Source organism: Felis catus, chromosome A2 (genome assembly GCF_018350175.1).
Source record: "Felis catus isolate Fca126 chromosome A2, F.catus_Fca126_mat1.0, whole genome shotgun sequence".
NCBI classification, from domain to species: Eukaryota; Metazoa; Chordata; class Mammalia; order Carnivora; family Felidae; genus Felis; species Felis catus.
In genome coordinates this window covers 91,919,516-91,932,783 of record NC_058369.1, presented here as the reverse complement: position 1 = coordinate 91,932,783, position 13,268 = coordinate 91,919,516, and the positions used below count along the sequence as shown (strand labels likewise).

The following is a 13,268-nucleotide window of genomic DNA, read 5'->3' as shown; positions in this document are numbered from 1 at the left end:
CCCAGTATGTGATCTATCTTGGAGAATGTTCCATGTGCGCTCGAGAAGAATGTGTGTTCTGCTGCTTTTGGATGAAAAGTTCTGAATATATCTGTCAAGTCCATCTGGCCCACTGTTTATTGATTTTCTGCCTAGATGATCTGTCCATTGTTGTAAGTGGAGTATTAAAGTCCCCTGCAATTACCATATTTTATCAATAAGATTGCTTATGTTTGTGATTAATTGATTTAAGTATTTGGGTGTTTTCAAGTTGAGGACATAAACATTTACAATCGTTAGTTCTTCTTGATTGATAGACCCCATAATTATGATATAATGCCCTTCTTCATCTCTTATTATAACCTTTAGTTTAAAATCTAGTTTGTCTGATTTAAGTATGGCTACTCCAGCTTTCTTTTGACTTCCAGTAGCATGATATATGGTTCTGCATCCCTTCACTTTCAATCTGCAGGTGTCCTCAAGTCTAAAATGAGTCTCTTGTAGACAGCATATAGATGGATCTTGTTTTTTTGTTTGTTTGTTTTTGTTTTTTAATCCATTCCAATGCGCTATGTTTTTTTGATTGGGGCATTTAGTCCATTTACATTCAGAGTTATTGTTGAAAGATATGGATTTAATGTCATTGTGCTGTCTGTAGGTTTCATGCTTGTGGTGATGTCTCTGGTCCTTTGTAGTCTTTGCAGCATTCCACTCACAGAGTCCCCTTAGGATCTCTTGTAGGGCTGGTTTAGTGGTCACAAACTCCTTCAGGTTTTGTTTGCCTGGTAAAGCCTTCATCTCTCCTTCTATTCTGAATGACAGCCTTGCTGGATATTGGCTATTTATTTTTCCTATTCCACACATTAAATATTTCCTGCCACTCCCTTCTGGCCTGCCAAATTTCAGGGGACAGGTGTGCTACTGTCCTTATGTGTCTACCCTGTAGGTTGAGGCCCTTTTGTCCCTGGCTGCTTTCAGAATTCTCTCTTTATCATTGTATTTTGCCAGTTTCATTATGATATGCCATGGAGAAGACTTATTCTTGTTGGATCTGTAGGGAGTTCTCTGTGCTTCCTGGATTTGGATGCCTACTTCCTTCCCCAGATTAGGTAAGTTCTCAGCAATAATTTGTTCAAGTAAACCTTCTGCCCCTTTCTCTCTCTCTCTCTTCTTCTGGAACTCCTCTATGATATGGATATTATTACGTTTCAATGAATCACTTAGCTCTCTAATTCTCCCCTCATGGTCTAATATTTTCTTATCTTTTGGTTTCAATACTTTCCTTAATTTTATCTTCTATTTCACTTATTCTCCCCTCTACTTCTTCCATCCTTGCTGTCACTGCATCTAGTTTATTTTGCACCTCATTTACAACATTTCTTAATTTGTCGTGACTATTTCTTCATTCCTTGATCTCTGCAGCAATAGTTCTCTGCTGTCTTCTATGCTTTTTTCAAGCCCAGCTACTAATCTTACGACTTTTATTCTAAATTTCTGATCAGATATATTATTTATATCTGTTTTGAGCAATTTTCTCACATTTCTCCAGCGTTCTGGAGCATTTCTTCAGAAATTCAGAAATTCTCCAGCATTTCTTACTGGAACTTCTTTTCAGGAGAATTCTTCCATTTTGTCAGTTTGGCTAATTTTCTGTCCTTTATGTGTTTTAATAGCTTGTTAGGTGTCCTGAACCTGTGAGCACTACTATATTAAAAAGAGGTCATACACTGTCCAGGACCTGGCACTTCAGGAGGTGTTTTTGGAGTGTGTTGCATGCTGTTGTTGTGACTCTGGTTGCTTTATCTCCCTACTTGTAGTGGTGGTTTGGACCTTCCACCAGGTGTGCTTTGATTTGTTCGTTGAAGTAACCCTGTCCTACAGGATGGTTTGGATCAGACACTTCCTACATTTATAGTGTTAACTCAGGGCTATTTAAACTTGTCCTTTGTCATAATTTGAAGAGGATGCCACTAAGAACATCACATTAATCCATTGTATTGATATATTTATCAGACCATATGAATAATAAGTTACTAACACACTGGAAACTTAGGTGAGGCACGTCTTCCAGGCGGTGAGAGATGTATCCTAAGAAAGTTCAGGGGACTGTCACATCAATAACATTTTTTAGAATTCCAGTGGTCAGGGGCATGCCAGGACATCCCATCCAAAGTAAAGGACAAGTTATTGCATCCTGAACTTCCTAAACATGAAGGAAACAAAATGTTTGCTAAGCCTCTTTAGATTCTGGAGGCAGAATGTTCCAAATGGGAGTACCGCTTCCATCCAAGGGCATGAAAGGCTGCCAACTGTGAGCAGAAAATAGCTTTGCAGTCATATAACCAGGCAGGTTCAAAGGTTTGAGAGGTATCATTGGTAGAAAAACGAGTTTATGTAAAGCCCCAATAGGGAGATGACAACTTTCCCTAGGAGGCTTAGAGTAAGGCCATGCCATCTTTAGTGAATAATTATGTATTTTTGGAAAAATGAAAAGTTTGTTCTATGAGATGATGACATGAGATGAAGTACCTGTCTGTGGGGCAAAAACCATCATGTGGTCACAACTGCCAATCATGAGCTGAGGTTCTGTCAGAACTATCAAGTCATAAAATTGGGCAGATGTACCAATAATCCATTGTAAAATGGAATTGGTACATCCAGGATTGAGCTAGATCAAGACCAGAGAACTCAAGGAATGAACAGGCAGCTGAGATCCCCATGTCATACATTGCTATTGCATCAGTACCTCTCCCTCGGGTCATACCTACAGGTGTATGGGCCATCCCTTTGGACCAGATGAAACATGAGGAAAACCCAAACTTGGTTCATGGATTAGTTGCTTCTGTGGGTGGAAGTTTAGAACAGATGGTAGTTGTCGTACATCTCCACTCAGTGGTGACAATTGAAAGCCAGTCACAAGAGAAAATCTTCCTGATGGGCACAGCTTCAAGTGGTATACCTGGTCATCCCCTTTGTAGGGAAAGAGAACTGGCCTCAGTTTAAAATATATATGGACTGCTGAGCAGTGAGAAATGACATATGGCTGTAAAGGGACTTGGGGAAAAAAAAGATCTGAAGAAAGAGTTAAAGGGGTATAGGCACATGGCACATGGAGGTGGGTGCAAAGTGTGAGCATGTTCATTACTGTATGTTAATGCCACCCCAATGCTGGCACAATGGATACATGAGCAAAAGGATTATTGTGGCAGGAAAAAAGTCACATATAGATTTGACAGCATGGGTTTCTATTCAATGAAGCTGACCTCGTGTTTCTGCCATTGCCAAGAGGCCAACCTGCCAAGGAACAGACACCAACACTAACGTGGCACAATCCCTCAAGATCAGACACCTGATGGCAAGTTGATCACATCAGGTACAGTAACAGAAGCTGAATGCGATTTATTATACATTAAGCACAACTAAGTGAAATAAACTAATATACAGGGACTTTGATAATTCCCATTTGCTTTCTTCAGGAGGGAATTGTGACATTCTTCAATAGATGTGGCTGTCTTAATCTGGTTCTTACTATTTAAGTCTTATTTTTTTGGTCACACAGTTTTCCCAGTGTTCAAAATTGGAGTATCTTTTTCTTGTTTGTGTAATACACTTTGTGTCAAGATTCTTTATGCATTTTTAATTGCCCACTGCTCTTCCCAGGCTTTTCCCTTTTTTTGCATGATATTGTAAGGAGGCTACTTTCCTCTAATATTGCCTACAATATTAATGCTAATTAATGGCCTTTATCAGTAAGGGTCTTGTTCTAATTTTTGACATTACTCGTGCAAAATCACTAGTCCATATAGTCATGTAGGTGGGCATAATGTGGCTTCTTTATGCAAAGGTTGGAATCTGTGGAAACATGGATGCTATACTACTTGTGTAACAGCATTAAACATTCCTTGTAACTAACACAGCTAGAAGACTAATGTCCTTTCATTTGATCTAGTTGCCTTTGTACTTTACCATTCCTTCTCCTCAGTCCCTGACCTACTCTCCATTATGTAACAAATGATGAAATCACAGCATATGGTTCATGCATTACATTACTGGTCACAGCACAGAGTTCAACACCACCAAGTCTATAGTGGCTGATATCTAAGGTAATTTGACTCCACTTAATCTTTTGAGTAACCTACTGTGTAACCAGCATTCTTTCAGACCTTTTAATTTGGCAATCCCATGATCTAAGATCCGACTAGCTCAGTGAAGGATTAGTTTACATTATGCTTGAAAAATCTTTCCATCTCCTTCGGGAGAGGATGATCTTCCTCATATTTCACTCCACTAATGAAACATAGCATTGGAATGATTCTTAATTGAAAAGTGAAACAAAACTCTTTGGTCTCACATTAACCAAACTATATTTATAGAAATTGATATTTAAATAGATATAACATTTATTATTTTAATATATTCTTTAGATAGAATAGTATTAACTACACACCCATCCTAGCACCAGTGTTTAAAAAAACCTTAATTTTTATCTGATAGCATAATAATCTCACATTTCCAGAGATAAGGTTTCAAGTTCAATGGTTTTATGTTTAAGTTTTATACATAAAATCTTGTTTCCTTTAAAAGTAGGTAATTTTGTCTTGACATTCATCAAATTATTATCTACAAATTATTATAACATTAGAATTAATAACATCTATATATGGATCCATTATTTTAATACACTAATCTATACATGCAAAGAAGTCACTGGCTTTAAAAACCATTTAAAAGATTCTACTGACATGTAAAATACACCTTTGCTAGAACTGCTTGTTACCTCAGAAAATTAAACATTCATTTTAAGTCACAAAAATCACACTGTCTTTACTGCTTCTGTTTCTAGTTACTCCTAGAAAAAGAGCCACCAACTTTGAAAGCTGCACTGTTGCCCACAGCTAAAGTTAATTAGGGTGCCTTTTTTTTCCCTTCACACCTTTCCACTTCAATGCTCTTGTTATCAAAGAATTAAACTTATCATGTACTTGCTGGGATTTGTTTGTCTAGATGCTTTTGGCAGAGGCTGTCACTTTTTATCAAGCAAACCAAGTTTTCTATCTACCCTGCTGAGGATTTGAAGCTTCCTTCTTAAGATGCCTTGCTACATTAAAAATTAAGTGTCTTTTTGTGAACAAATCTGGGAACCAAACCACAATTAAGTAAACACAACTGCAAAGGCACCTTGGCCAGGTGACCATGCCTTGGTAAAAGTTAAGAGAGAAAGTATTCATACTTCTACATGGCTGCTACCTCATACGCACTACTTACTGCATACTGGAGGCTCAGTTACTACCTGCCACCCTCCCCTTGGTTGGGCACCCATCTGCACTGCCCAGCTCACACAAATTCTATGTGGTGGTCCTGCTACCCACACACAGAATTTGAGCATTTCTTAAAACCTGACATACTCATTATGAAGATCTTGGAGGACAGTATCTTAAAGCCCAGTGTTCAAAATAATAGTTCAAAAATGGTATCAAAATAAAGTTTAACACTTTTAACTACTGGAAGGGTTCAGTTCGAGTCTTTTACTCCTTACCAGATACAACTAAGGCAAACAGGGCCACTGCAAATTGAAGCGACTATCACTCTAAAGTCTAAGGATCATAGAGCAAGTTTAAATACCTTTTAATTATTTGGAAAATTAAGAGAAAAAAATACCTCCTACAAATAATTTCCCAAGTTTCATCTAGGTTTTTAGAAGGCTATCTATAAAATCTGACATAGATTTACATACACACATGCATTTGTGACAGAAAATGCTACAGTAATTTACAATGCAAACAAGGTTTGCATGAATGCACTGTAAAAGAGTATTTCAGTGATCCTACTTACTTAAGGTACCAGAAGGACCAAAAAGGTGATGAAAAGCTACTATTTCTCACTGACACTTTCCACACAGTCAAAACACACACATCAGAACATATAAACGAATACACTAGGAACCCTACAGGGTTTCAAATAATTAAGACTGGTAATCAAAGTTAATTTTTAATGACAATATATTCAAAAATATTCAATGGCACCAACTTTTATTGTGAAAATGTCATTAGCTGTAAATGCCTCTCCTGGAAGAACACACTCAAAGGCAAACGCCTCTACCATCTAAAGATTGAATGGTTGAGGGGCACCTGGGTGGTGCAGTTGGTTAAGCGTCCGACTTCAGCCAGGTCACGATCTCGCGGTCCGTGAGTTCGAGCCCCGCGTCAGGCTCTGGGCTGATGGCTCGGAGCCTGGAGCCTGTTTCCAATTCTGTGTCTCCCTCTCTCTCTGCCCCTCCCCCGTTCATGCTCTGTCTCTCTCTGTCCCAAAAATAAATAAACGTTGAAAAAAAAAATTTTAAAGATTGAATGGTTGAAATTTTTCTTGTATTTGACTATTTTTTCCCCCTCAATTATTGAGTTGCTAAGTGCCCAATCAAAGGCAATCTTCACAATGCTTCAATACTTTTATTTATAGTTCAATGCCATCCTCCCTCTTTCATTTCCTGATACCAAATTAGGGGATAATGAGTCATTTTGGAAGAAAATCTTTCTAAAGGTGAATAATCAACAATGGGAAATTTATTCCATATAGTAGTTTGGCTAAGTTTTTCCCTTTATGGCTTCTATTTATCTCTTCAAATAACCTAACTCCTTGGTGCCAACACATGAGCAGGGTCCACGTAGGTCAGTATCAAGTAATAATGACTTCCAAAACCCAAACACAGAAATTAATACGGTTTTTCCCTTTTGTGTGAAAATTAGGTTTTAAAAGCAATATTCTCAGGTTATCATGGGAGTCTTATTTTAATAGCCTTTGGAAAGAACTAGACTATCGAAATATATAATGCTAAATATTAATATACCCAAAATTTCACTTGAAGTTCAGTGACATAAAACATTATTCATAATTCTTAAAACATAGTGTGTAAAATAAGTCACAAGTTTATTCTACAATTTTCCTATAAAAGGTATTCAATTCTGTAGAAAAATGCAAACATCACCTTTATTGTTAATATTTACACTTAGTTCTGTAAACAAAGTTGGCAAAAAGAAAATAAACTAAGCATTCTCATACACATTATTAAAATTTTCAAGAATATGATCTTCATCACTTCTGAAAGGTATTTATTTCAAGTCTAAAAGCCAGTAAATGTAGAAGTTGAAGGGGAAGAGAAAAACACTGACAACAAACTATTTGAATTTTCTTCTTCCCAAATATCTAAAACATCACATATACCACTGTTTTCAGTGTAGCTTGTGAAACCCAAAAATTCTGACTTCTCTTCACTAGTCTGAAACAAGTCTAGTAGAGATTGTACTGGTGAACTACAAATTCTGTTTCCTTCTTGTGTAATACATTCAGTTCTTTTCTTATCTAATTCCACATTTGGTTCCAGATTTTCTTTTTTATTTCTTCCTAATAATATTTTCACTTTCCGATGGATCTTACCAGAAGGTAAACTATCCACATTGTTGAAGTTGCATTCACTGGGTTCCTCAGGGGGACCTTGGGATGGAGTCTTTGCCTGAACTGTTAGGTGCTCCTGTGAACTGTTTATTGCTAACAGACCAGAATCATGACCAACTATTGAATGAAGGTCCTTTTCCTTCACATCCTTTGCTGGAAAAAGCACAGTATCTGACTTTTGTTTTGGTTGAGATGCAGTATTATTCATACTGACGTTAGAAACTTGTACAGATGTCTGTAGCCTACATGGACAGCGATCTACACTTAGTTCTTCTAAGTCACTTTCCTTTATCATTAATTTATGTTCAGAAATGTCAAGAATACATCCCTGTTTATTTTTATGTGGAGGTAGATGTGTAAAATTTTGTTTTAGGTCATTTTCAACTGGATTTAACTTGGAACATTTACTATTTGCTTTCTCATCGAGTCCTCTCAATTCACTTGAAGGGCAGGGGATGCATTCTGAAATAAACACAAACTTCCGTTCAGGTTCCTGGACTTCTTTATACAGGAAACGCTGCTCAACTACCTGTACATTATTTTCCTTGAAGTCTTTCTGAGAAGTATGTTGCAATTCTAGCTTTTCTTTTGGTTCAGACCTTTTCAAGATACTTGCAGTAATAGGAGAAAGGGATCCAATACTGTATTTTATTCTTTATAAAACAAAAAGAAAAAATTAAATTGCTATAAAAATTCCTGAAAGTCAAATTAGTATCTTTTAAAACCACTTATGTAGCTTATTTAACTTAGACAATAATACAAAAATACTGAAATCTTAACACTTAGCCAAATTTACTTTAGATGTCTCTAAAGTAACAAAACTGATATAGCTGAAAACTCTAGTGTACCCCCTCTTCTCATCTATGTTCTTCCCCTTCTTCCCAGAGGGAACCAGTTATCTTACTTAAATGTGATGTTTACAACTACTTTAACCATATAATTCAAAGAAAGAGGACAGTAAAGAGATATGGGTCTTCTCCCAATATTGTTCTCATTATCCTGAAAAATATCCTAACTTCTATGGTTTCATTTACATTAATACTGTCTCCTCATTTTACTTAACAATGTGGGGAATGAGTATTGGGACCTAAGGCAGAAACATATTCCCCACTTATATATATTTAAGTGTAAAATATCTAAGAACATATGGAGTCAGAAACCTGGTATCTTTATACTCTAAAAATGACAAAATAGTAATCCTGAAGTTTCACACATGTATTTGACCTGAAAACCTCTTCATGGCATCTCTTAATATCCTTGGTATGCTAGTTTGTATTACACTATCCTACTAAATTATATATAGAGAGAAACTTATCAGCTCACTACTTATGTTTTCTGTTCTACATGTCACAGATAACACAGAGAAATATAGAATTCAGCCTGCCCTTTCAAAACCAGCAAGGACCATTTTATATTTATTTTGTTTATACTTTCACTCAAGAATTCCTCTTGAACAAATGGGAGTATTAAAAATGTAAAATTACTAGTCCAATACTGCTCTCTCCTTTAATGTCTAGAGATGTTTAGGTGATGTGCATACAGATGAAAATTATGCAGATAATATAATTAAGGAAAAACCAGTCTATATTTAAGTACTAGTTCAGAATTTGCTGCAGATTAAGTTTTTAGGGAATTCTGAATTCTTACAGTAGCCCACATAGTTATAGCTTTTTTTTTTTTAAGAGAGAGTGAGAGCATGAGTGGCAGGGGGATGGGGGGCAGACGGAGGAAGAAGGACAGAAGGAGGGAGGGAGAGGGAGAGAGTAGAGAGCAAAGGGAGCGAGGAAGAGAAAAACAGAGAATCTTAAGCAGGCTCCACACTCAGCACAGAACCTGACATAGGGCTTGATCCCACAACCCTGAGGTTATGACCTGAGCAGAAATCAAGAGTCAAGGCTCAACCAACTGAGCCACCCAGGCGCTCCCCACATACTTTTAATAATTGAAAATATGGCTCCTCTCCAAATATCTTAAGTCAATAATAAACAACCATTCTGAATGTTACAGAAATAAATTTAGACTGTTCTACCTAGATATAATCAAAAGACTTTGCAGTTAATTTTCTGAACCTGTACCTTGATATATTTTCTAATCTTCCTTAAGCCTTAAGAGTAGACTAAAAACAGATATAAGGACTGAATAGCCTAATGAGTTACTATAAATTTTAGCAAGTGAAAGCATGTCTTTTTATTTTGGATTTATGGGAATAATCTAACCAGGATCATTTAGTCAAAGTGCAGTAAACTGCTAATGAACAGTACTGTATTCATATTTCAAAGTTCTGTTAAGTACTATTAGTAAATATTATTGGCAAGTAGAATATAAGAAAAAAAAAACTTAGTGAAAGTATAAAGACTTAACAGAAGTAAGCAGAAGAAGGTTTATTTAAACTCCTTCAGATTAACTAAAAATTCTAGCTCTTTTAGTCCAAGAAGATGGTAAACTTTATGGTCCCAGACCAGGGACTGACAAACTGTATAGCACATGGACCAAATCTAGTCTATCATTTATATATTTTTCAATAAAGCTTTATTGGAACACAGCCACACCCACTCACTTACATATTGGATGTGGCTGCTTCCACTGAACAATGACAAAGCTAAGTAGTTGAAATAGGTATCTTATGGTTCACAAAGCCTAAAATATTTACTGTTTGCCAACTCCCCTTCTAGACTATAACAAGACTTGAAGACCTTAGAAGTAATCTAAAGTAAGCACTTTTGGTAGTGAAGAGGGGATGGGAGTGGGGAGAAAAGAAGTAATCAGTTCTTAATCATTTACATCCTGAAAAGATATATTCCTTCTAAGAACGAAAAACTGATTTATTTTTAGTTTAATGAAACAGCTTAATATTCTGGTAAAATTTAAAACTTAGGTTGATATATTACCTTTTATTTCTAGGCATGTCTCTTTCATATTCCACAAAGTCAAAAATTAACTTAGATACAATATCATCAACAACTTGATAGTGATTACTCTGTGCAAAGTTTTTATGTTGCTCACTTAGAAGATGCTAAAACAAAAACAAAAATACACATAAATCATATAATTATATTCTTAAACGAACAGATTCCTTTTTGTTCAAGCTTTCTAATATGTTCATGCCCTTAAGATTAGGTTTCTCATAACTACTCCAAAGAAATATCCTTTACTAGAACTTCAAAGAATGTTAAGTAAAATAAATTTGTGGTTTAAATGGAACTACAAATAAACTACATCAGAAAATGAAGATAAAGATGGAGAAATACAACAGTAACATCTAGCATTTAGAGTGTGCTAATACTCTTAAGACAGTATTTCCCTTTACTTTATTTCATTCTTATACAATTACCACTAAGTAAATATGGTAGGACCTATAAAATATTAAATGAATGAAATGTTACAGTTTAACATCTAGGAATCCAAAAGGCGATTATAAAAACAAGTGAAATAAATGCTGTGAGGTACAAAAAAAGAAAGAGTTCACTATTGAGGAACACATTTGAGAATGAGCAAGTAAACCACCTCAATTACCCAATGTTTATAATGGAGAATATGGAAATTATATTCTCAGTCTTTTTTTTTTTTTAATTGAAGTTTAGTTGACTGTTATTCTCAGTCTTAAGTGTGGTGCAGAATAGTAAACAAGTTCAGTGTACTGGGATAAAACTCAAAGGAAACAAAGTTTCTGCTAAATAGGTGGAATCTCCAGGCTAATTCTATTATTTCTCTGTCAGCTGATAAGGGAATTGCACCTAGAAGGCTGTACCAAGTGACTGTGCAAGAACATCAGTTCCGTTTCTCTAGTTTCATGTAACTTTTGATGATTTGACTGTATTTCCAAAAACTAAAGTCTCCAGTGATTACAAGAAACAAAAGTATTCTGGACTATTCCTTCCTAAGTTGCAAAATTGCCCACAAATTATCTATGCCCAGTAATGTTAAACAAATGAGAAATGATTAAAATGTAAAAAGAAACATTAACTTTTAAGTTTAGATTCCATTTACTCATGTCTTTAGGAGAAAGAAAATTAATTGTAATAAATTAAGAAAACAGTCTCCCAACTTTTATGTAGCTGTCCTCTACCTCCACCTACCTCTTCTCTGAAGTCCTGACTTAAATGTCGCTTTTTCAATAGAGTTTTCTATGTCCCTTATCCAGTGTTAAGTACCCTCTCATTATTTGTTACCATTGCACTGTATACTTCACTTTTTTGATACTATCCTACTTGCAAAGGCATGTTTTGTATCAATCTTCTCTCTCATACCATAAAATACCTAAGGAAAAGGAATATGTCTGCCTTGCTTGTTGCTTAATCTCCAGTAATCAAATCTGCTAAATGAATGCCTTGATACAGGTGGAAGTGAATCCCTAAAACCTAAGATTCAGAAAAACAAAATAATATTTTCTTTATTCTTAGCAACTAAGAAACAGATACATAAAAACTGTAATAACAAATTATTTTAAAATATAAATCCCAACATCTACTACTTTTCCTTCCTTGTGTCAGTGACCAGGTTTTCATTTTTCAGTCCTAACATTTTTTGAATATTAAATGAGGATCACAAATTGGTATTAAAGAAAACATCCATTAGAGATTATTCCATTTTAATAACAGCAAAGCAAAATTTCAGGACCAATCTGTAACTTAAATTTCAAAATGATTTTTTGGGAAGGGGAAATATTTCTAAGATAGTTTTAGCTTCTTCTGATTAAAAATAATTTTAGGGCTCCTGGGTGGCTCAGGTTGGTAAATTGTCTGGCTCTTGACTTTGGCTCAGGTCATGATCTCAAGGTTCATGGGATCGAGACCCACATCAGGCTCTGTGCTGACAGTGCGGATCCTGTTTAGGATTCTCTCTCTCCCTCTCTGTCCTTCCTCTGCACATGTACAAGCCTATATACCCAGTGTTTTCTCTGTCCCCCTCTCTCTCAAAATAAACATTTAAAAAGATAATTTTAAAGTAACCCTACATTTCTCCTTTATTACATAAATAAAACACAAAATACTAACACAAAATACTAATATATTTTGGGTTATAAAATAATCAAACTTCAACTTAGAGTCTAAAAACAGAAATAGCTTATTTCTTAGATGTTTATAAATATTATTCTTTCTCCTTAAACTTTTTCACCACCTTCTACCAAACTAAACACCAAACATACATATCCACTAACATGACCAACTCAAATAATAACACCTAAAATTTAATAAACACAGCTCCCACCACTGTCCAAGGTCACACAAACAGGAAGCCAGGATTCAAAGCTGGGTAGCAGGATCCAAACAAAGCTTTCGTTGTTTTTTTTTTGTTTTTTTTGTTTTTTTAATTTATTTATCACTTTACAAACTGCATCTTCATCCCATACCCCTTCCAATTATTCCATTTCTCTTTCTGATAATTCAAAGAATTCTACTTTCTTCTCATCCTCCTATTAGTTAATCATATGCTCATTTTTTAATTCCTCAGGCCTGAAGCATCTTCTCTTACTCCGAACATCCAATCCACTGGCAAATCCCCTTCACCCCATCTTTAAATATATCCACAATCTGACCAGACCACATCACTTCCACTAGGTCATCACTACCAGTTTAATGGTTTTTTCAATCCCATCAAATCAGTTTAATTTAGCACTTTTGCACTGCTTATTTCAATATCTATGAGTCTTGTTCCCTCACTTCCTAGGTTTCTACTTCAATTTCACTTTACTGAATCACAATATTGCATTCAATATTCAGTTATCTAGGTTTTCCTTATGTAGTCTAAATAAGTATCAACACTCCCCATTCCTGCTGTACAGTTTCTCATAGCACTGATCTCATGTTCTTTTTACTTTTCTTACCATGTGGTTACCTATC

General features: G+C 35.5%; 1 protein-coding gene across 4 annotated transcripts in view; it reads right to left on the bottom strand.

Moving 5' to 3' along the window:
• Nucleotides 1–6,879: 6,879 nt before the first annotated feature.
• The window catches only part of DBF4 (DBF4 zinc finger), a 30,435-nt gene continuing 24,046 nt past the window's right edge, over nucleotides 6,880–13,268 (bottom strand). For all 4 annotated transcript variants that reach the window (XM_019825411.3, XM_011280366.4, XM_045052328.1 and 1 more), the window contains 2 exons: nucleotides 10,317–10,441; nucleotides 6,880–8,081 (listed from right to left, as the gene is read on the bottom strand). In XM_019825411.3, the coding sequence (XP_019680970.2) occupies nucleotides 7,097–8,081; nucleotides 10,317–10,441 (1,110 nt within the window). In that variant the 3' untranslated portion in view covers nucleotides 6,880–7,096. The remainder of the gene's footprint in view (nucleotides 8,082–10,316; nucleotides 10,442–13,268) is intronic.